Source organism: Meles meles, chromosome 15 (genome assembly GCF_922984935.1).
Source record: "Meles meles chromosome 15, mMelMel3.1 paternal haplotype, whole genome shotgun sequence".
NCBI lineage: Eukaryota > Metazoa > Chordata > Mammalia > Carnivora > Mustelidae > Meles > Meles meles.
In genome coordinates, this window is record NC_060080.1 from 67,813,559 (window position 1) to 67,834,379 (window position 20,821).

At 41.6% G+C, this 20,821-nt stretch overlaps 1 protein-coding gene across 2 annotated transcripts in view; it reads right to left on the reverse strand.

Moving 5' to 3' along the window:
• The window catches only part of SPTBN1 (spectrin beta, non-erythrocytic 1), a 197,665-nt gene that overhangs the window by 128,499 nt on the left and 48,345 nt on the right, over window positions 1–20,821 (reverse strand). For both annotated transcript variants that reach the window (XM_045979662.1, XM_045979663.1), the window contains one exon: window positions 14,528–14,722. In XM_045979662.1, the coding sequence (XP_045835618.1) occupies window positions 14,528–14,675 (148 nt within the window). In that variant the 5' untranslated portion in view covers window positions 14,676–14,722. The remainder of the gene's footprint in view (window positions 1–14,527; window positions 14,723–20,821) is intronic.

The window sequence follows — 20,821 nt, forward strand, 5'->3', positions numbered from 1 at the left end:
GTTTCTGCTTATAACTAAGGGGGGATAAAAAAGTGTTTCAATAATATACAGAGAAAGTATCTCAAAAGATATGCATCAATTTTTAAAAGGAATTATCTCTTGCATTTTAATGTAAAATTCTTAAACACAAGAACTAACTCTTTGATGGGTATCACAGAAATTAGGGGCAAATTTTCCCCAGATGAAGTAGAAACTTGGTAGCTCTGACCATGTATGGGCTCTTCAAACTGACAAGTAAAAGCACCAAACTGCATTTTGAAATCTATGAGGCACTGTAGGAAATGTTGACAGAAGTATTATTCAGTCACAGTCTCAAGGGGTTTACTGATCAGCTAGAGAGAGACTATGGATACACCCACCTTGAGCACACACATGAAACTAATATAACTCAGGGGGTAGGATACAGAAATACAACAGCCAGAGAAGTTTCTTGAAAAGGTCAGTGTGAACCTCACCGGAGATAGCTTCAGGGAGGAGCCGGGGCTCAGGCTGGAGACAGTGGAGAGGTTTGGGTTTCCTGAAGGCTTACAGGGAGCTCCAACAGGTAACGGGGAACATAGGGAGGGCTGGGGACTGGCAAACAGCCCAGCATCTCTCTGATGCTGTTAAGATGCCTCTGGATGCAATCATGCAACTAGTAAAGCAATTTCACATAGGTGCTCAAGAAATCAAAGGAGTCTGCAGAAATTTAAACCTGCATGGCAAAATTTTTCTCAGCCTCACCCAATAACATGTGTCCATCGCCCAATTATGTCACTACCTTAGGGTTCTGAAAATTCACAGGTTAAGAGGTCAAAACTCAAGCTCAGTAAATTTCCTTGATGATTACCCCAATGAGAATAAGGAAAAACTGTGGAAATGGGACATGTTTTTCTTTTCTTTTTTTTTTAAGATTTTATTTATTTATTTCGGAGAGACAGTGAGAGAGAGAACATGAGAAGGGGGAGGTGCAGAGGAAGAGAGAGAAGACGACTCCCACTGAGCCAGGGAGCCTAATGCGGGGCTTGACCCCAGGACTATGGGATCATGACCTGGGCTGAAGCCAGATGCTTAGCTGACTGAGCCACCCAGGTGCCCTGGGACTTTTCAACCAGAGAATTAAAGACGCTAAGATTTAGGTTTTGGGGAAACATCACAAAACTTTTATGTAATCCTGTCACATTCGTTGCTTATTTTATACACACGATCTACTTACCCAAAATAGATTAAGTGTGGGTAAGGAGCATGCTACTTTGGTGCTTACATTGTTGTAATGCTAAAAAATCTGGAAATGCTCTGTTACTGGGCACCTGTCATACTCTAAGAGTGGCACTGATCTTTGCGGCCTCAAGAAGACAGAATGGGACAGACTGTTTCCAAGTAACAAAACTGCCAAATTCACAAGTTGACAATTTACGTGCAAACGAAGCATCTTATTAGAGGCATATTCAAAAGACTGAGATGCTAATGTTCATTTCTTTTTGTGAACTTTATTGCTTCAAAGACCTTAAAGGAAACTGTACATTATTGGTTACTTTTCTGGAAAAAAAAAAAAAAAAAAAAAGACTTCATTTATTTATTTAGCGTGAGAGAGAACATTAAGAGGGGAGGAGGGCAGAGACAGAGTTGGAAAAGCAGGCTCCCCACTAAGCAGGGAGCCAAACAGAAGACTCGATCCCAGGAATTTGGGATCATGACCTGAGCAGAAGCAGGGTTAACCAACCGAGTCACCCAGGTGCCCCTGCCTTTTTTTTTTTTTTAAAGAAAGCAAGCAAACAATAGCAAATGTCACTTTATCATTTTGTAACAGTTTTATTTCTGAATTAAAACATCAATCTGTCTGAAAATGTGCTGTGAGCATTTTTGTTACTTATTTTCATCTGCCCAGCTCCTATCTCCTTTTTCAGAAACAGGTCCTTGACTGCAGAGAGAGCTGCCATGCTCTACACCCCTCACACCCTGCACCACGGTTCACTGGTTCAAGAGTAGCCCCCTGACCAAAGCCTAGTAAACTACAGCCTCCCTATCAAATGCCCCCTCCCAACCACCACCACGTTTCCAACTAGAACTAGAAGAATGGGGAGAGCGGCGGGTAGCAATGTCCAGGGGCAGAGAGCAATCATCTGTTTCAGTCAGTTGGAAGACCACCTCCAAGGGGAGAGACAGAAGCTAAAAACAAGAGACTGAGAGATGGAAACCTTAATTTCTGTGGTTCCAGGGCCTGTCTATACTCTGCCTTTCCCTCGGATTGGCTGTTTTAACTCTTCCCTTGATTATGCAGAATGCCCCTGTATCTTTCCCCAAAAGTCCCAATATAAAGTACAGTCTTCCACCACGCCACAATTCTGCATTACAAATGCCAACCACAGCCTCTAACTGCCGGCCAAGTGCCCTTTAAGTTGTGGATGGATGGGGCTGGGACATTTTGTACATAGGGCTTCCTGCTCTTCACCAGTATTGTGGATACAGCTGCTGCTTTTCTTCTTCCTCTTCTTTTTTTTTTTTTAAAGAGAGAGAGGGAGGGAGAGAGAAAGGGAGCTGGGAGGGGAGGGGCAGAGGGAGAGGAAGAAGGAGAGAAAAAATCCCAAGCAGGCTCCATGGTCAGCACAGAGCCCAACCCAGGGCTTGATCCCATAACCCCTGGGATCAAGACCCAGGCCAGAATCAAGTCGGACACTCAACTGACTGAGCCACCCAGGCACCCCATGGATAACTCTTCTAAAAGTAATCATTTGTAGGGACATCTGGCTGGCTCAGCCTGTAGAGTATGTGACTCTAGATCTCAGGGTCCTGAGTGAGTCCTACGCTGGGTGTGGAGCCTACTTAAAATGTAAATAAGTAAATAAAAGTGTGGGGCACCTGGGTGGCTCAGTGGGTTAAAGACTGCCTTCGGCTCTGGTCATTATCCCAGGGTTCTGGGATTCAGCCCTGCATCAGGCTCTCTGCTCAGCAGGGAGCCTGCTTCCCTTCCTCTCTCTGCCTGCCTCTCTGTCTACTTGTCATCTCTGTCAAATAAATAAAATCTTTTTTTTTTTTAAGATTTTATTTCTTTATTTGACAGATAGAGATCACAAGTAGGGAGAGAGGCAGGCAGAGAGAGAGAGAGAGAGAGAGGAGGAAGCAGGCTCCCTGCCAAGCAGAGAGCCCGATGCGGGGCTCGATCCCAGGACCCTGGGATCATGACCTAAGCAAAAGGCAGAGGCCTTAACCCACTGAGCCACCCAGGCGCCCCCAAATAAATAAAATCTTAAATAAATAAATAAATGTGTGTATGTATGTAATCATTTCTAAGTATCCAGTTGGTCTCAGCCTGGTATAAAAAGATCTTTTGGGCCAATCAGAGCCCCATCTCTGTATTCAACCTCAAAGAGATGTAAACTGGTGAAAACCAGGATACTTAGCAAGTCATGGGGCAATGAGGTCATCAAAAGAGAAAAGACTGGCAAGAGGAGAACTGGAACTACAGTTCCCCAAAGCCATGTGTGAGCTGAGTGAGGAGGGGGCAGATACTCTCTCTATGCACAGGACTGAGTGAGCCAGGCCCACAGCCCATGTGAAAGATGAAGATGCCTCCACCCCCTCAGCAGCCACGGTCACTGATGGATTTCCAGGTCTAGTCAGCCTGAAATTTTGCGTTAGTCCTACCCCCACTCCTCCCAAACTCCACTAAAGACATAGCCTTTTTTATTCAGATAATTCAAGTGAATTTCTCTTCCTGACAACCAGGAAGAACTAACCAAAAATAACTTTGAATGCAGGCTTCTTTATACAGAAGCCAAAGAGCAGACACAGACCAAATGCTTGATACCTTGTTACCCAGAGCCCTCCCAGTGGATTACTATTTAATGGGATTGTGTCAAAACTGACAAATATACAGTTCAATAACCAAAACCATCTCCTTTAATCAACTTGGTGTCAAAAATCAAAATGTAATCTAAGAAACTATCTAACATCTAGGCATCAATCTCTCTATAAATCAGAAAAATTGAATGGTATCACTGAAGATGTGGTTACGTAAAACCTTAGCTCTCTGAACTGCATTAATGGAAAACCTACTTTTTGACACTTTCAGTTTTTTCTTATCATGTGACATGTTTTAAAGTGTAGACGACTTTACAAATGTCCTGTTACGCACACTGTATTTTCTATCTTCCTATGATGGTACCTGTTCATAGGTCTCCTTTAGTAGAAACTGGTGAAGCAGTTAAACTATGTAAGTGAATTTAATAAAGGCACAAATAATGACCACATGAGATCTCAAACAACAAAATGCAAAACTTCCTAAGTCCACAGTACCTTCAGATACCTAACAAAGGATCTGCCATCCGTTTCCAGGAACTGCCAGATAAAAGAGTATTATGATGTTGGAGGCTTTCATAGCATTTTCCTGTTCTTTCTCACTGATCTGCCACAATTACGTAGAGAAGAGAGCAGAGGGAGAAACGAGGTACTGATGCATGCTATAACATCGAAGAACCTTGAAAATGTTTTGTTAAGTAAAAGAAACCCAGTCACAAAAGGCCACATATAGCCTGATTCCCTCTATATAAAATGCCCAGAATAGACAAATCCATAGTCAGAAAGTACAGTAGTGGTTGCCTGGAGCTAGAGAGAGTGAGAAAATGGGAAATGATTGCTAATGTGTATAGGATTTCTTTCTGGAGTGATAACAATATTCTGGAATCAGTGTTGATTACTACACAGCTCTGTGAGTATACTAACAACCCTTACTAAAGTGTGTACTTGACAGAGGCAAATTTTATGATATGTAAATTGTATCTCAATAAAGCTGATATTTAAGAGTCAGACAGATGGGGATGGGCACATTGGCAGAGAGAGCCAGGAAAAGCCAAAGAGAAGAGAAAAATCTTAAGTTTTTCCTCTTACTTACCCAGGCAGTCCCCAACAAGAGAAGATAGATTATATTTCCTAGTAAGTTCACTGACAAATTAATCATAAAATGTATGGGAGGGGGGCCTCCTGGGTGGCTCAGTGGGTTAAGCCTCTGCCTTCAGCTCAGGTCATGATCTCAGGGTCCTGGGATTGAGCCCCACATCAGGCTCTCTGCTCAGCAGGGAGCCTGCTTCTCCCCCTCTCTCTGCCTGCCTCTCTACCTACTTGTGACCTCATTCACTCTGTCAAATAAATAAAATATATATATATTTTTTTTAACATATGGGATTTTCTCATAGAAATGGTGATTGACTGCATTCCTTAAAAGTAAGAGGCTGACTTAAGTATTTTGGTAGGGTGGGAAAGGAGTTAAGGCAAAGGCTAAGTGTGAAATAAGAGAGGATTAAGGGAGTAAGGCTCAAGGGAAGAAGTCCTGCCAGGTGGCTGAGAAATAAGAATGAGGCTCTAGGAGACAGGCAGGAGTGTGGGCTGGGTTAGGAAGATGGTGGTGTGGTTAAGCGGTGTGGTGAAGGAGAGGAAGGGCAGGCCGTGCTCCCCACTAGGATCATTTACCTCAGGCGCTACGGGAGGCCAGCATTGCTAAGGTGAGAACACAATGTCAAGGGTATAAGGAACACCAGCAGGAACCCAAACTGATATCCAGAGTGGGGAGGGGTTGTCTCCAGCAGTCAGAGGAAATGAAGGGAAAGAAAACCTGACAGAACTGTACCTGAACAAGAAAGAAACGATTCCTGCATTCCTCTGGTCAGGAAACTACAGAAGCTGTATGTACACAGAAAATAAATTGAGGGTGCAACCTGGAAGTACATGGAATGACCTAAGCAGACTTTCTCAATAGTTTCCATGAGCCTCTTAGGTATGAAATGCTTTCAGACTCACATTTCACAAATAATGGGTGGCGTATTTACTGTGCACTAGCGACCATGCCTCTCTCTCAAATAATCCCAAATAATGCAAAATTTAGGGAAATAGCTTCAAGAGAGGATGAGGAAAATAATGGATAGCTGTTAAAGCCCTATTAATCCTGACTATAAAAACCCACTCCCTCAGGTGAGAAGTCTTTCCCTTGGGCCACAGAACGGTTCCACTGAACAGGGCGGGTGGGTGTGCAAATAAGAAAAGCTCTCGATTAATTTTAAAGGATTGAGTCCAAGCTTGAGAAGCCAAGCTTCTCAATTTGTATTTTAATGAGAGGGGTCCTCAGGGATCTGCAGCCTGGCCTCTTCGGTTTTGTGGTGGTGGAAACAAAGCAGCCGTGTCCAGGTTCAGGCCCCCATCCCTTCCCAAGTTCCAATGATCTTCACAGGACTCCATCCATCCTCTTCAAATGACTGCCGTTCTTCCTCTTCTGATCACCCCTTGCCTCTAGATTACTAGAGCACTAACTGCCTCTACCACCTTCCTGACACTGGCATTCATGTTTAGTTAATGTTTCATGTAAATAGGTTTTATCTTACCAATTAGACAATTTTAGACCATGTTTTACAGACTTTTGTATACCTAATAGCATGCTGGCTTTGTACTGTCACTAGAACGTCAAATATTTTTTACATATATATGTATATATTATACTTTATTCATATATATTATTCATATTATATATTCTCATTCATATGTGTATTATATTATATATGTATATATTTTTATATACAGATATATTTTTTATTCATTTTGGCAGGGCCAGCAGATTATGAATTAACAGTCTAATCCTGGAAGGTTTCTAAGTAAAACCAGCATATTACAGGAGACCATAAAAAATATAAAGCCAATATCTAAACCACCTCATTAAAAACTCATGATTGTAGGGGCGCCTGGGTAGCTCAGTGGGTTAAGCCTCTGCCTTCAGCTCAGGTCATGGTCCCAGGGTCCTGGGATAGAGCCCCACATTGGGCTCTCTGCTTAGGAGGGAGCCTGCTTCCCCCTCTCTCTCTGCCTACTTGTGATCTCTCTATCAAATAAATAAGTAAAATCTTTAAAAAAAATAAAAATAAAAATAAAAACTCATGATTGTAGGTAGAAAAGACATTAAGATATCTCTGGAAAAAGGTAAACTTAAAAATCTTTTAAGGCTTTAAAAGTAGGTTTTCCTCCATCCAAATGCAGGTCTATCTATTCTGGAATTAAGTGAACAATTTAAGTACATAACTTTAACAATAACTTGAAATTTGCAGTCACATGGGAGAAAGTGATGGCAAGTTCTGCTCCAATTCTCAGTGTACAGATTCTAACTCTCTTCCTCCTGAGGAAACCCTGGGCCTGAATCTTTTTTATCTATCACTGCAGGATTTTCTTTAGGATATACTTTTCAAGTTTCCCTAGTAATTTTAATGCACACTCTAATTTAGGCCCAGAGAAATATTCTGCCCTCCTGGAGATTAAAAATGAGAAGGCCCCAACAGTGATAGGGGTTGGGGCAGGGGGGACTCAATCACGGGTTGGAACCAGGAGGATCCACTCACACAGGGGCTGGAATGAGGCCTGGGATTAGAGGAAGAATGTGCCCCTCTTGCCAAGAGACAGCCCTATACTCAGTTTGGGCGGAAAATGAAGGCTTCTTAGGTATCAAGATATCTAAACGTAAACTGTGACCTACTTACTGGGAGAAGGGGCAGGCTACTATTTTAAAAAGATAAAAAGCTGATTTTCACTTTGGGGTATAATACTCAGAGGTAAGAAGATACGAATACTGAGTGAGAACACTATGGCCATGTCCCAGGAAAGCGTTTCTTCAAACTGTATCATATGCATTAAAAAATGTGGACTACCGGGCTCCCTCTTACATTAGTGAATCTCAACTTATGGGGGCCCTTGAATTATGCATTTTTAAACAAGTGTGCTAGTCAGTCTTCCACATCCAAAAACAGTGCTTGAGAGCAGTGCCAAAATTTCAGCTGAAAGAGCACAGTGCAGATGTGCTCAGGATCTGTTGCAACCTTGTATCCACTTAAGAGCACAAAAAGGACTAGTATTCATTTTTACACTAATAATTCAACTGATGCATTATTCCTGATCAGAATTTAAATTCATATTTAGCCACATGGCCAAATACCTACTGTTTTATAAATATACACTAGACCAAATATTTCATGGTATTTTAAAACTCACATTTGTTTGGCAGGTTCTGCAAGGTTTTAGCCAATAAAATAGTGTCTGTGTGAAGGCACTCACTGGCCACACATGCTACTGACCATAAGAAATGTGGGTACCGGATTTCAAAGACTTAGAAAAGAATCTGAAGTATCTAACTTCTTATACTTGATTGCACATTGATATGATAAAATTTTGGATGATTTGACTAACTGGAATATCTTACTTAGAAAGTTAAAAATCATACATGGCTAGTATTACATTTCTTTCAGGCAACCCTGCTCTAAATATTTAAAGCATATCAGCGGTTTAGCTGATTAAATGCTCCACCAAAATGCTTGGTCACTTAAATGACTATGTTTAAAGGGAGTCTGGAGGGGCGCCTGGGTGGCTCAGTGGGTTAAGCCACTGCCTTCGGCTCAGGTCATGATCTCAGGGTCCTGGGATCGAGTCCCGCATCGGGCTCTCTGCTCAGCAGGGGCCTGCTTCCCTCTCCCTCTCTCTGCCTGCCTCTCTGCCTACTTGTGATCTCTCTCTCTGTCAAATAAAAAAAAAAAAAAAAAAAAAAAAAGGAGTCTGGACTATATATATAGCAACTAAGAACTTATATACTTTATATATGTAATGTAAAGGATACAATTAATTAAGTGCCTTCAGCTCATTTTTCTATGGCTATCAGCTGTCCTTGACTCCCCACTAACCATGTAAACTCAAGGTCAATTTCTTTTGCTAAGTCCATAGCTTAGCAGAAAGACTCTTAGGAATAATTTTAGCTCATAAATGTTGATGAGTGACATCTCCCAAAGGAATTTCATTTTTAATGTCTTTTTTTTTTTTTTAACTTATTTATACACGGGTTTTTCCTACCATTTTTCTATGTCATGATTTGGGGGGGGGAATTTAAGCTTATGAATGTGGTATTAGATGTTAAGATGTTTTTATGCTTTGTCTTCCTCATTACAAAATATTTCAGATTTTATTTCAGGAAAAAATTCAGGTAAGTAAAAAGGAAAATCATGGAGAAATAAACACTATTTTGGTGTATATCCTCCCAATTTTAAAAATTCACTGTTTATGAGTTTTGATATAAAGATTAATTCTTTTTTTTTTTTTTTTGAGAGAAAGTGTGTTTACTGGGGGGAGGGGGAGCAGAGAAGAACAGAGGGAACAGGAGAGAGAGAATCTTAAGCAGACTCCACACGCAGCACAGAGCTCCACGGGAGCTGGGGGCTCAAGCTCATGATCCTGAGATCATGACCTGAGCCGAATTTCAAGAATAAGATGTTCAACCCAGGGGCGCCTGGGTGGCTCAGTGGTTTAAGCCTCTGCCTTCGGCTCAGGTCATAATCTCAGGATCCTGGGATCGAGCCCCACATCGGGCTCTCTGCTCAGTGGGGAGCCTGTTTCTCCCTCTCTCTCTGCCTGCCTCTCTGCCTACTTGTGACCTCTCTCTCTGTCAAATAAAAAAAAAAAAAGATGTTCAACCCAGGCGCGCCAACTTCATCGATATTTTCAAGCGAAATGTATTTTTTAAAGGATTTGTGTTGACTGTACAAAATATAACCTCCAACCATAAACATTTATCACTTTGAAAACATTTACCTTTTACATTTCTTTAAAAGATTAGGTTTTACGTTTTTATTTCAAATAAAGTGCTGCTTTACAAAAAGCCCCGCTTATTCTGAATCCCTTTCTTCCCCAGCACATGTTCCACAGTGCTGTGGGGCATGTGGTCAGAGGTCAGGAATATGGGTATGCCATCATGGGATGCGGGAAATCATTTACAGAATGCATAAAAGTCACTTCACAACACTCTGCCCTAAGGCTGAATCGGCACGGCATCTCTCTGCTATACAACATGATATACCAAGGCTTTTCTCATCTTCCTTCTAAATTATAAATGGGAGCACAGAGTTTAGGCAGAAGTATAAATCTCCCTAGTCTCGTATATGTAAAATTTGTGAACATGGGGCAACAGTCCATCTTAATTTTAATTACTTTCTAAAACATTCCTAAGTCTTGGCCTTTTGCAAGCTAATGCCTTGACAGACCCCCACTCTTCACCCAATTTGTGTGAGGGCAAACTTTCAGATGAAGCTTTTCTCTCTGTGGGAAAAAGCTGCTGTTTCTGTCCCCACCAGGAGATTCCCTAGACAGATGATGAAGATCGCAAAGTTCACTTCCCTGTGACTCCACTCGTGTTGTCTTCTGATGTTCCGGGTACTAAAGACCGGGAGGGCTGGTGATGAGTGACTGCGATGTGAATCAGACTAATTTTCAAGCAAAAAAAACTAGAAAGATACAAAGCTCCCCAGGCAATGAACCCCAGACTCTTTCATCTTTGTGATGATAAACTGGCACTTGACAAGGGACTGCAGGCCTGATTCCTATGTTTTTAAAACACGGATGTGTTCCACACTGTACTAGAGAAGCCATCTCCCCTGTGAAATCTCTTACACCAAACGGGTGTCCCAGAATGCAATTCCCTTAACTGCCTGGAGTGAGCCGCAGATCCCCCAGCTTAAGGGATCTGTCCCCTAAGACTGCCTCCACTTCCAATGCCAGTCACAAGTCCCAGGCTACCATACTTCTGACTGATCAGCTCTAAGTTCATGGGTTCCCATGAACAATCCTCTCAGGTTCAAAAATTTACTAGGACAACTCACAGAACTCAGGAAAATACTTATGTCTGCTGAAACAGCCAAATGGAAGAGGTTTATACGCAAGGTGTGGTGGGGGGGAGGCGCACAGAACTTTCATGGCCTCTCAGGACCCACCACCCCTCCAACACACTAATGTATTCCCCAACCCAAGAGCTCTTCAAATCCTCCAAACCCAAGTCATGTAGGGGTTTTTAGGGAAGTTTCAATATGTAGACATGATTGATTAAATCAACCATAGAGATTAAACTTAATCTCTAGGCCCCCCTCTTTCCCAGAAGGTGGGCTCAAAGTTCCCACCTTCTCATTATTTGGTCATTTCAGTGACTAGTACCATCTTAACAGAGCTAAAGTTCTCACCCTCAGTCACCTCCCCCGGCACAGATCCAGGTGTGAGGAAGATGGCTTTTCGTGAATAACAAAAGACACTCAGCAAATTCCAAGGATTTTAGGAGTTCTGTGCCAGGACTGAGGACAAAAACAGTATTTCTTATTACAACACAAAGCTAAAAGCAAGAAGAGGATAAAGGAAAGTAAAACTCAAATTAAGAACAGTTTTTACAACTCACAGGAAGAACATATACCTATACATAATGTACATTACCTATATATAAAACATGTACACATAGCAGCCTAGTAACAGAAAATATCTGTAAACTGGGTAAAAATTAATTTGTAGCAAGTAGTTTACCTCACCTTATTTCCTCAGAGATACAAACATTTCAAGCCACTTAGTAAAGGACACAATCCAAGGTGGTGTTTACACTGTCAATACAAAATGTACCGTAAAAAGAAGAATTCCTGCAGTATTGTCTTTTATGTACCCCAGGCTTCAAGACTGTAGTCTAAAGAAGCCTCAACATGTAGAGCGGGAGGGGAAACTTGCTATATACATTTCCACCACGCTAGCCGAGATTTCCCACTTTAGAACATGCGGTTTGTAAGCATTCCCTCATGCTGAATCTATCATTATACTACTTCCCTCTAAGAGACAAGAAGATATTTCTCTTTTCTCAGAATGAGGTGCCAGCCTTCCACACCACTCCCACATTAAAGTGTGCCTTTAACGTAACTCTGTTGAGTTTGATACTTCAATTCTTACTAGACTTGAGCTGGGTCTAGACGGATGAATGGTCTCAGACACCCAGGGAAATAGGCCAGTCAACCACCAAGACTCCACACCAGTCTTGAAATGTGATTCCCCAGAGCAGCCACATCAGCATCACCAGGGACCCTGTTGGAAATGTTTACCACCAAGCCTTATCCTAGACTTACTGAATCAGAAGCTGCGGGTGGGCCCAGCAATTACAAGATGACCAGGCAATTAAGATGCATGCTCACATTCTAGAAGCCCAGTTCCAGACACTGCTGAACTGTTCTGGTACTCTCTCTCTCTCTTTTTTAATTCTGTTGCTCTTATTTTCAGCATATAAGATTCTTAGAAAGCTCAGAGATTTTTCTGTCCCACAGAACAGGGAGTTAGGTAACAAGAAAATTTCCTCCAATAAACAGATGGTTTTCCTGGTATCTAATGGATGCACTGAAAGCAATTCTTTTTCTAGACATCATTTAACCTAGAGGCAACACGTTTTCAGTAACTTTCATGGTTACTCATGGCTTCTTCTGGACCACAAGATTTTTCCTGAGCCTTTTATGATCTTTTTTTTTCTTAAGCCTGTTGCAGTTACCCAATATCAATATTCTATACCAGTGAGCTTTGAATCATTTTATATTTTACTGAATATAGAAAAATAGGAAAGTGTATACTTTGGAGCCAGTCTGCCTTAGCCACTTATGAACAGTGTAACCTTGGGCAAGTTACTTAATCTCTTTATGCCTCAGTTTCCTCATCTATACTCTATAGATAACAGTATTGTCCCTCATATATGGTTGTTATGGGATTAACTGTTAATACATACAATGCATTTAGAATGGCCCCTGCACACGGGAAGCACCATGTTAAATGCTTACTATTACTATCATAAATACCGTAGTTCAGAGACCTAGATAACAGAGAAAGCCACCCTAGGAAGTGTTAGGACAACTGATCAATACTAAGGACAGCTGGGGATCTCTCCTGAAACTGTAGGAAAAATCAGATACTAAGAGCAAGGAACGACTCTACAATTGCAGGTACAATTTTCCTTACAAGGGAGGTAATACGTAGTAGCCTAGAATCAGAAAGTAAATGACTCATGATCAAAGGTAACTGGCCACCAGTATCATACTGATCTAAAGACTTAAATGAAGATTCAAGAAAAAGAGGTAAAAGATCAAAGTACAAATCAACCCACTGGCACAAGCCAGGATCAAGGTTTCCATAAGGTTCCATGTTAATGAATAAGCTAGAAAATCTTCTAATTCTAGAATGACTACCTGGTTAATCATTCGTTTATGCCCTCAGATCAGGCTAGCTGGAGAAAGATCGTTAAATCACCACCACTCAAGAGACACATTATCCTAAGGCAACTGGAGAATTTTCCTATAGCATCTAGTTGGCTGCAACCCCCATATCCACTTCTGTCTTCCTCCTTCCTGTAATATTCCAAATTTTCTAGCCAAGCTGTTCAGATGGGGCTGACCCCTCCTCATCTCACCCCACAGCCCCCCTCACTACTCCAGAAGTGTGTCCTGATTAGCTGACGTCAGGGAGGCCTCTGACCCAAGTCAGGATTAGTCAGGCCAATAAGACTGCTCCTAGGGCCATGGTAGAAATACTGGGGCAGCAGAGGTGCTCTTTTCTCCTGGATATCCTTACAGGCAGATCTGGGACCTGGGGCAGCCATCTTGGGAACTACCCATCTTGGGAACTCCCAGCCATCTTGGGAGCTCCAAAAATAGAGAGAAAGAAACTGAGCCTTGGTCACACCATTTAAGCCCAGGAGTAAGTCTTGCTTTAAAGGCCAAATCTGTCTTCAATGTGACCAATATATTCCCTTTATCATTTAAACCACTTTGGGTTAGGTTTCCTATTGCTTACAGTGAACTCTGCTTATAGAGAACTCTGAACGATAGATGCATCATAATCAGATGACACCATAAAGGTAACAAGAAAAGTCAGCTATATGAACAATTAACAGTAAACTTACCTGGCTGACATGGCTACAATTTATGGGTAATAATCAAAGATATTAAGAAACAAAAATCATTAACCTACTTTTCTCATTTGGAAAGCATTTGATTTGAAATCTCAAAGTACAGATGCAAGACCTTAAATGACTCTGCTTTGATCTCTCGTTTACATATATTCAGCATTGCTGAGTTTTCATTATGATGGAACCCTTTCTGGATTTTCAGGGCAATTTCAGGGTAAGACTTCCCACCCCAACTATGGTGAGGGTGAAAGTATGTTCTAAGTATTCAAAAGCAAAAAGGGAGTGAGAAATCACAAAGGGAGGATGTGTTTCTGCTAATTTTAATGAATCAATAGCAAACTTACCCGTTGTAGCATTAAACATGCCCTTACCAGATAAAGCTATTGCTTTTTTACATCTAAAACACTTGCATGGGATACTAACTACTCTTGGTCACTCAAAGTACTCTACTACTGCAACAAGTCAAGTCAACTAATATAATAGAGCACACAGGTTAATTTGTGTATTTTTCTGTATATAGTCCAGTAAGCTGAATTATTTTGAAATGTAGGAGGCGTCAAAAACTCTTACAAACCTAGGGCAGCTCAAAAAAAATCACTCAGTCATTTTGGCCTTAGGATGGACAGCTCTCCAAATATGGACCTGGATATCTCATGCAATGGGCAGCTTGCTCTCCTGGGACGTATATAAGCAGAGGTGAGCTGACCTTCTTGTAGTGGAGACAGGGCGGGTGATTTTAAAGGGAGCTGTAAGGGCCCATGGGCCTCTGTAACAGGACATGATGAGACTTACCTGCCAGAGCCTTGATGCGGGACCGCTCAAAGAGCCTCGCAGAGCTGTTCTCATTGTCCCAGTCATCCACGTCCCAGCGGTTGTTGACATCGCTGTACTGCTGTTGGATCTCAATGTTGTCATAGTCTGTGGCTACTGTGGTCGTCATCTTGAACTGTCTCAGCTGCTCCTCCACATCAGCTCCTTCTTAGGGTTCTGTGAGAAAGAGAAAGAAAACCTGATTTAGATGTCTAAAGTGTGCTGCGTTCCCATGAAGCCCACTGGGTTAGAGGTGAGTAGAAGCCCAAACAATTCCTACAAGAACAGATTTCTGGGGTCAATCAAAGATGATTTGGAACCTCAGCACTGCCTCATAACATGTGTGTGACCTTGGCCAGTGTACTTAACATCTCTGAGCCTCAGTTTCCCCAACCATTAAAAAGGAAAGATAATCTCCATGTTGTTGAGAGGACTGAATGAAATGACGGACACCCAATCCAGGGTGGGTTTCCCCCCTCTTTTTAAAGTTTAAGCTTTGCAATTTTAAAGTTTTATTGGAGCTGGATGAATATCTACTTGTGGCTTCTGAATGAACTCATTTATTTCTACTCTATACTATAATCTTTTAGCTTCTCCTGGAAATTCATAAAATGTAATATAAGAGAACAGATCATTTGACCTAAATATCTCACTCCTGCTACAAAAACAGACGCCTAAGATCAAGTGAGATAGTAAATGTAAGTCACCAACAACTGTTCCAGTGTACAGTGGAGGCTTATTAAGGAATGACTACAATTATTTATAGTGCTGTTATTTACAAATTCTATGACCAATACCCAGTTCTCAGGTATACCCAGAGCACAGTATTCTACAGGAACAAATGAGAAACAAGAACCTGGGCCTCAACTTTTGGTCCACTGCTATCTTCACTTCATCAAAATGCCCTCAGAGAATTATGAGAATACCTTTAGCTTTAAATACAGCTGCTTCCCTCTTCAATAGAGCTATGATGCATCCACTGAACCAGAATGCACTGAGGACTTACTACGTGCTCAGCACTGTTTCAGATGCTAGGGATAACAGCAAACAAGATAAGGACTCGGCTCCAGGGAAACCTATGGCCTTGTAGGAGGAGCCGGACAAAAAGCACACAAAAAAGGGCAAAACAGTTGAAAGAAAATGAAAAAGTGGAGTGAGGCAATAGAGTCATGATCAACTGCACTGTATTATAAACTTCAAAGTTGCTAAGAGACTAGATTTACTGTTAACACCACCAAAAAAAAAAAAAAAGAAAAAAATGCTAATTACATGATGTGATAGACATGCAGCTAATGCTACAGTAGTGATCATATTGCAATACAGAAATGTATCAAACCAACATGCTGTTGATTTCCTTAAATTTACATTTAATACATCAAATGTACCACAATTTAAGAAAAAAGAGAGATTGAGACTATCTCATATTTTCAGATCTAGTGGTCAGGGAAGGCCTCTGGGAGTCAGTATTTAAAGTGAGATCTCAATGTCAAAAAGGGACAGGACACGCCCAGATCAAGAGAAATAGCATTCCAGGCAAGGGAAAGCCTTTATGTTGAGAAGCAAGACAGCTTGTTGGAGAAATGAAGAAGTCAATGACCCATATAATCACCCACTGTCGCTCAAACACAAGCATTTGGATGGGAGTAAAATCCTGGCTACCAATCACATAGACATAATCAATCCCAACAATATAAACTTATCAGTAGATTAACTTTAACATCTACATTAGCAATGTATTTCCCAGATTTCATAAAAACACACAAAAAATGAGAGGAACCTAAGCCAATAAGTACGTTATATTGATCTGTTTGTCACTTTCAACACCGAGTCATAACTCCCTTCAAAAGAAAAGTCAATCGTGTCCTGTACCATTTGACCTTGGAGGTGGTTAATTTTCGTAACTATGTCAATACCAAAGGCTTTCATAAAATTCAGCCATCTCTACGAGGAAAAACAAATAGGAAGCTATTATGAATTCCAAATTTCTGAAAGCAGAGAAAGTGCAATTTAACCCATCCCAAGGTCAAATCTAAACACCACATACCTCTTGGAATTCGTGCTGGCTATCTGGTGCCACCTGCTGACCACTGAGAACAAGCCACACTAGGGCCTCCAAGGCAGCCATCTACCAGGGCTCCAACTCCCTCCACACCTCACTCCTGAGTGAGCCCCACTCCCACCATTTCCCCACGCGTCCCTCCTCCTACCACTGACTTAGTACCCCCAGATCAGTGACTGCTTTCCGAAGATTTCTCAACAAGCAAGTGCTAATCCTTTCCTTAAGCTTTAAATAAGTCGTTCAAACCACATAAGCACATTTTGTCCCAAATACTCTTTAATGGCGTTTGTTCTTTAACAATACCATTTTTCCTTAAAAAGTGGGAAGCAAAAGGCTGTGTACAAAAGAAATATCAATGCTTTCAGCTATTCTTTTTATTCAATTATTTCACTTGAGTGTCTAAGAACTTGAATATCAGGGTCATTTTTTTTCTTCAATATGCTCCATCTGTCCTAAGATAATATCCTTATCAAACAGCTAATTTTTTATAATGGAGTCTTCCCCTCCCCCTCCAGGGTAATGTTAAAGCAAAACACCCTAAACCCCACCAGGACCATAGTGAAATGATACTTCTAAGTATTCAATAGCAACAATGGAGTAACCTAAGCGTAAAGGAAAAGTCAGAGTCACGGTAAGATGTGGATGAGTGTTCCCAGGGCATGGGGATTCCAAAAAGCCCAGTACCCCGTAAACACCATTATCCCCCAACCTCCTTCAACAAAAGCCACAGAGAGGGCAGTGTGTATCACACATGGAGGTGTCTCCAACAGGTTATATATAAAGGGCTAGATTTTCCCAAGGTGCTATCAGCCATGCGTCCCCACAGTCAGTGAGGTGATCTGTACTTCTTAAATGGTTGTGGGGAGATTATGAGGAGAGAAGAGTGGAGGGCTGGCCATCTTGGAACTCTGTCTGGTGGGTCTGCCATTTGGAAAGCAGGAGAGGACTATGTAAGGTTGGCACACAACAAGACGTCTCCTCTCCCAGAGAATGGCTCTCATGGCCTCTGTGGGCTCATTGTGGGCCTAGATGCTAACTGACTTGATCACCACACTAGGAATTCGTTAATTAATCCCTGAATGAATAAAAATCAATAATATGCTGGGTGTGATATGAATACTACCCATGTTTTTGTGGCTAGGTTTTAAGAAGATGGTTAAAATTCATACCTACCTTCTCTGCCCTAAGTCCGTGTGTGTGTATGTGTATGTCTCTGTGTGTGTGTGTGTGTGTGTGTGTGTGTGTAAACAAGGAATATGTAAACAAGACCCCTCCACCAAATTACTCTTCTCTAACCCTACATCCCATAAATGAATTTCCCAAAAGATACACACACACACAAAAAATTCCAAAGGCTCATTATTTTCTGCTTCAATAATTAGACAATAATTTTATTTCTTCACACTGGCAGACCAAAACAGACACAGATCAGGAGGAAATGATTACGCCACACCCAGAAGGCAAACAGGTCCCTACAGCTCTTGCAGGTGCTACACTACAAGGTCATGACCATCAAGAAAAAAGCCAGAACATTACCATTCCAAGTTTCAGTAGTATTCTATTAGTTCACCTCTTTAGAGTAAAATAACAGAAAACAGTATCTAGCAAAGCCCAGAGGGAAAATACCTTATCTGTTTACTTCCAAGATACCAAATCTGTTTTCCAGGTGACACAAGTAGTAGATAAATGCACAGGTTCTTGTTCTTTTTTTTTTTAATATTTTATTTATTTATTTGACAGAGAGAGAGATCACAAGTAGGCAGAGAGGCAGGCAGAGAGAGAAGGAGAAACAGGCTCCCCACTGAGCAGAGAGCCCGATGCGGGGCTCGATCCCAGGACCCTGAGATCATGACCTGAGCTGAAGGCAGAGACTTAAACCACTGAGCCACCCAGGCGCCCCGAGGTTCTTGTTCTTTATAATTATCTCCAAGTTTCCTTCCACTGTCCTCTTCTGTTTCTGTATAAAATCTCCTTGGGTGATGTTACTCACCCCCCAATCTTTGACTGCTCCCCTATGTTGACAGCTGCTCTCTGGACAGCTAAATGCAGAGGTCCTAAGGATGACCAGGTCAGTGTCTAAGACTAAACTTCCTCCTCCAGACCCCATTTCCTTCCCATCACTCCCTTGCTGAATGGCATCCCCTCCTTGCTTCCAGTTACCTCAGCTAGACACCTGGCAGTCCTCCCTCATCTCTCCCTCCCAGCTTCAGCCCCCAAAGCTGCTTTTATCTCCTGACAACCCGAATTAGCTCAAACAACAGTTTTTTCTTTTTCCAGCAACTCATCCTACCCTTTCCCTGACATTGCCACCAGAGGGACCTTCTCAACTGTAAGTCCAATCATTTCATTCCTGTGACTAAAACCCACTGAGGCCCATGCCTTCAGAATAATGCCCCAAAACCTTTGAAGAAAAAGGGGACTCCTTCACAAGGGAACTCTGACCAGCTCTTCAGCCTGGTCAAAATACTCCTGTCCTAAAGCTCTTGTAGCTCCTGAGGGGAAAAAAAAAATTCAGGCTCTTGACTTACCTCCAAATGACCTGGAAACAGCTTTTTCTTCTCTCCACAAATCCTAGTTTTAGGTATTACCTTACTGAATCTACCTCTTATCAGTCACCACCACTACCTCCTGGTCTGAATTAAGACAACTTTAGATAACCCTGAATATGTCCTCCCTCCCAGAGACCTTATGGACTGCTGACCTGTCACTTAGCATTATAAAAGACTGTTTCACAAGTACAAAACTTTTATTTACTTATTGTCACCAGGCCATTGGCTCTTGAGGTCACATTCTCATCATATTGTTCTTCTGTCCTCTCAGCTCCTAGTGGGGTGCTCGGAAATATTACGTGCTTGCTAATTATTTGTGGCTGGCTGGGTGGGTGGGAGGCTGGTAGGTGAAGGTCTAGAAGTTGAAGGCACAGGGTCAACATCAATTCAAGCTGCCACTCTGGTACTATCACCATCAGGCACAAAGGCCAAATACATAGCTACACAGATCTCCTGGGCACTCTGCTTTCAAGGAAGTCACAATTTTAGACTAGGCTGCTGATAAATGTAAACACAGATTTAATAAGGTCTTTCTCCATGTACATATTAACACGTAGGTTTCTCTTTGTAATTTAGTTTTAACCCATCAAAAGAGTTTATTTTTTTTTGTCCGGACTACTCAGATTTCAGAAAGTTAAGAAACAAGTAGAAAATAAATGGGATTTTCACTGGCACTATACACACACACACACACACCCCACACACAAACACATCACTCTTTAATACCCAATTTTAATTAAAGGCTCTAATAAATTAAATGAAAATGAAAACGGTAATTTAACATTTGCCAGTCCTTTCTGAAGAAGAAAACCATATGCTAACACTTATTTTGGCAGAAGCCACAGACCCAAATGTTCTGCAAACACTTAAAACCCTCCCACTTTACTCACCGAAGACTTAAAAAAGCATATGCTGGACTGCTGATGTGCTATCTTTAAAAAAAGCTCTGCTCTGGGATTTTGAAGGGATCAAGCTGTGGGTCTAACAATTTCCAGGAAAAGACCCAGGAGAGATCTGCTTCAATCCTCTCAATTGTACTGACTCCAAAAAGTAAGACTTGACTCACACCCTATTTCCAATGTGCCCACTGAGGCATTCTGCAGCATGAATCAAATGGTCAACAAAGAGGAATATGTGCAAGAAACCACAGGGATGGAGAAACCCAGCAAACCTACTGTTATCCAGGTGTGTGGAGCTAGTTTCACCATAAGGTCCAAGACACCATCCTAAATATTCCCTGTTCACAAAACCAAGACAAGTATGATAAATTCTAGTGTGACAATTAACCAAGTCATGTACCCAGTCCTTTATAAAAGCATCATTTGCTTTTTTTAAGTAAGCTCTATGCCCAAAATGATCCTGAGATCAAGAGTCACATGCTCTACTGACTGAGCCAGCCAACTACCCCAGTATCATTCACTTTTAAAATTACCAGTTGACTTGCAGCTTTACAAAAACACATCAACTATACAAAAAGCATGACACAGCTGTACAAACTAGCCAAAATTCAGAGACTCAGACCATTCCGAGAGGAAGTATGCTCAGAGACCTGTTTAATAATTAACCATTGTTAATAAAGGTAGTCCTCAAATGACAGAATAGGTTAAAATCTCCCACTGTGAGTGTGGATATATCAAATTTTCCCCATAACTTCCTGGATACATACAA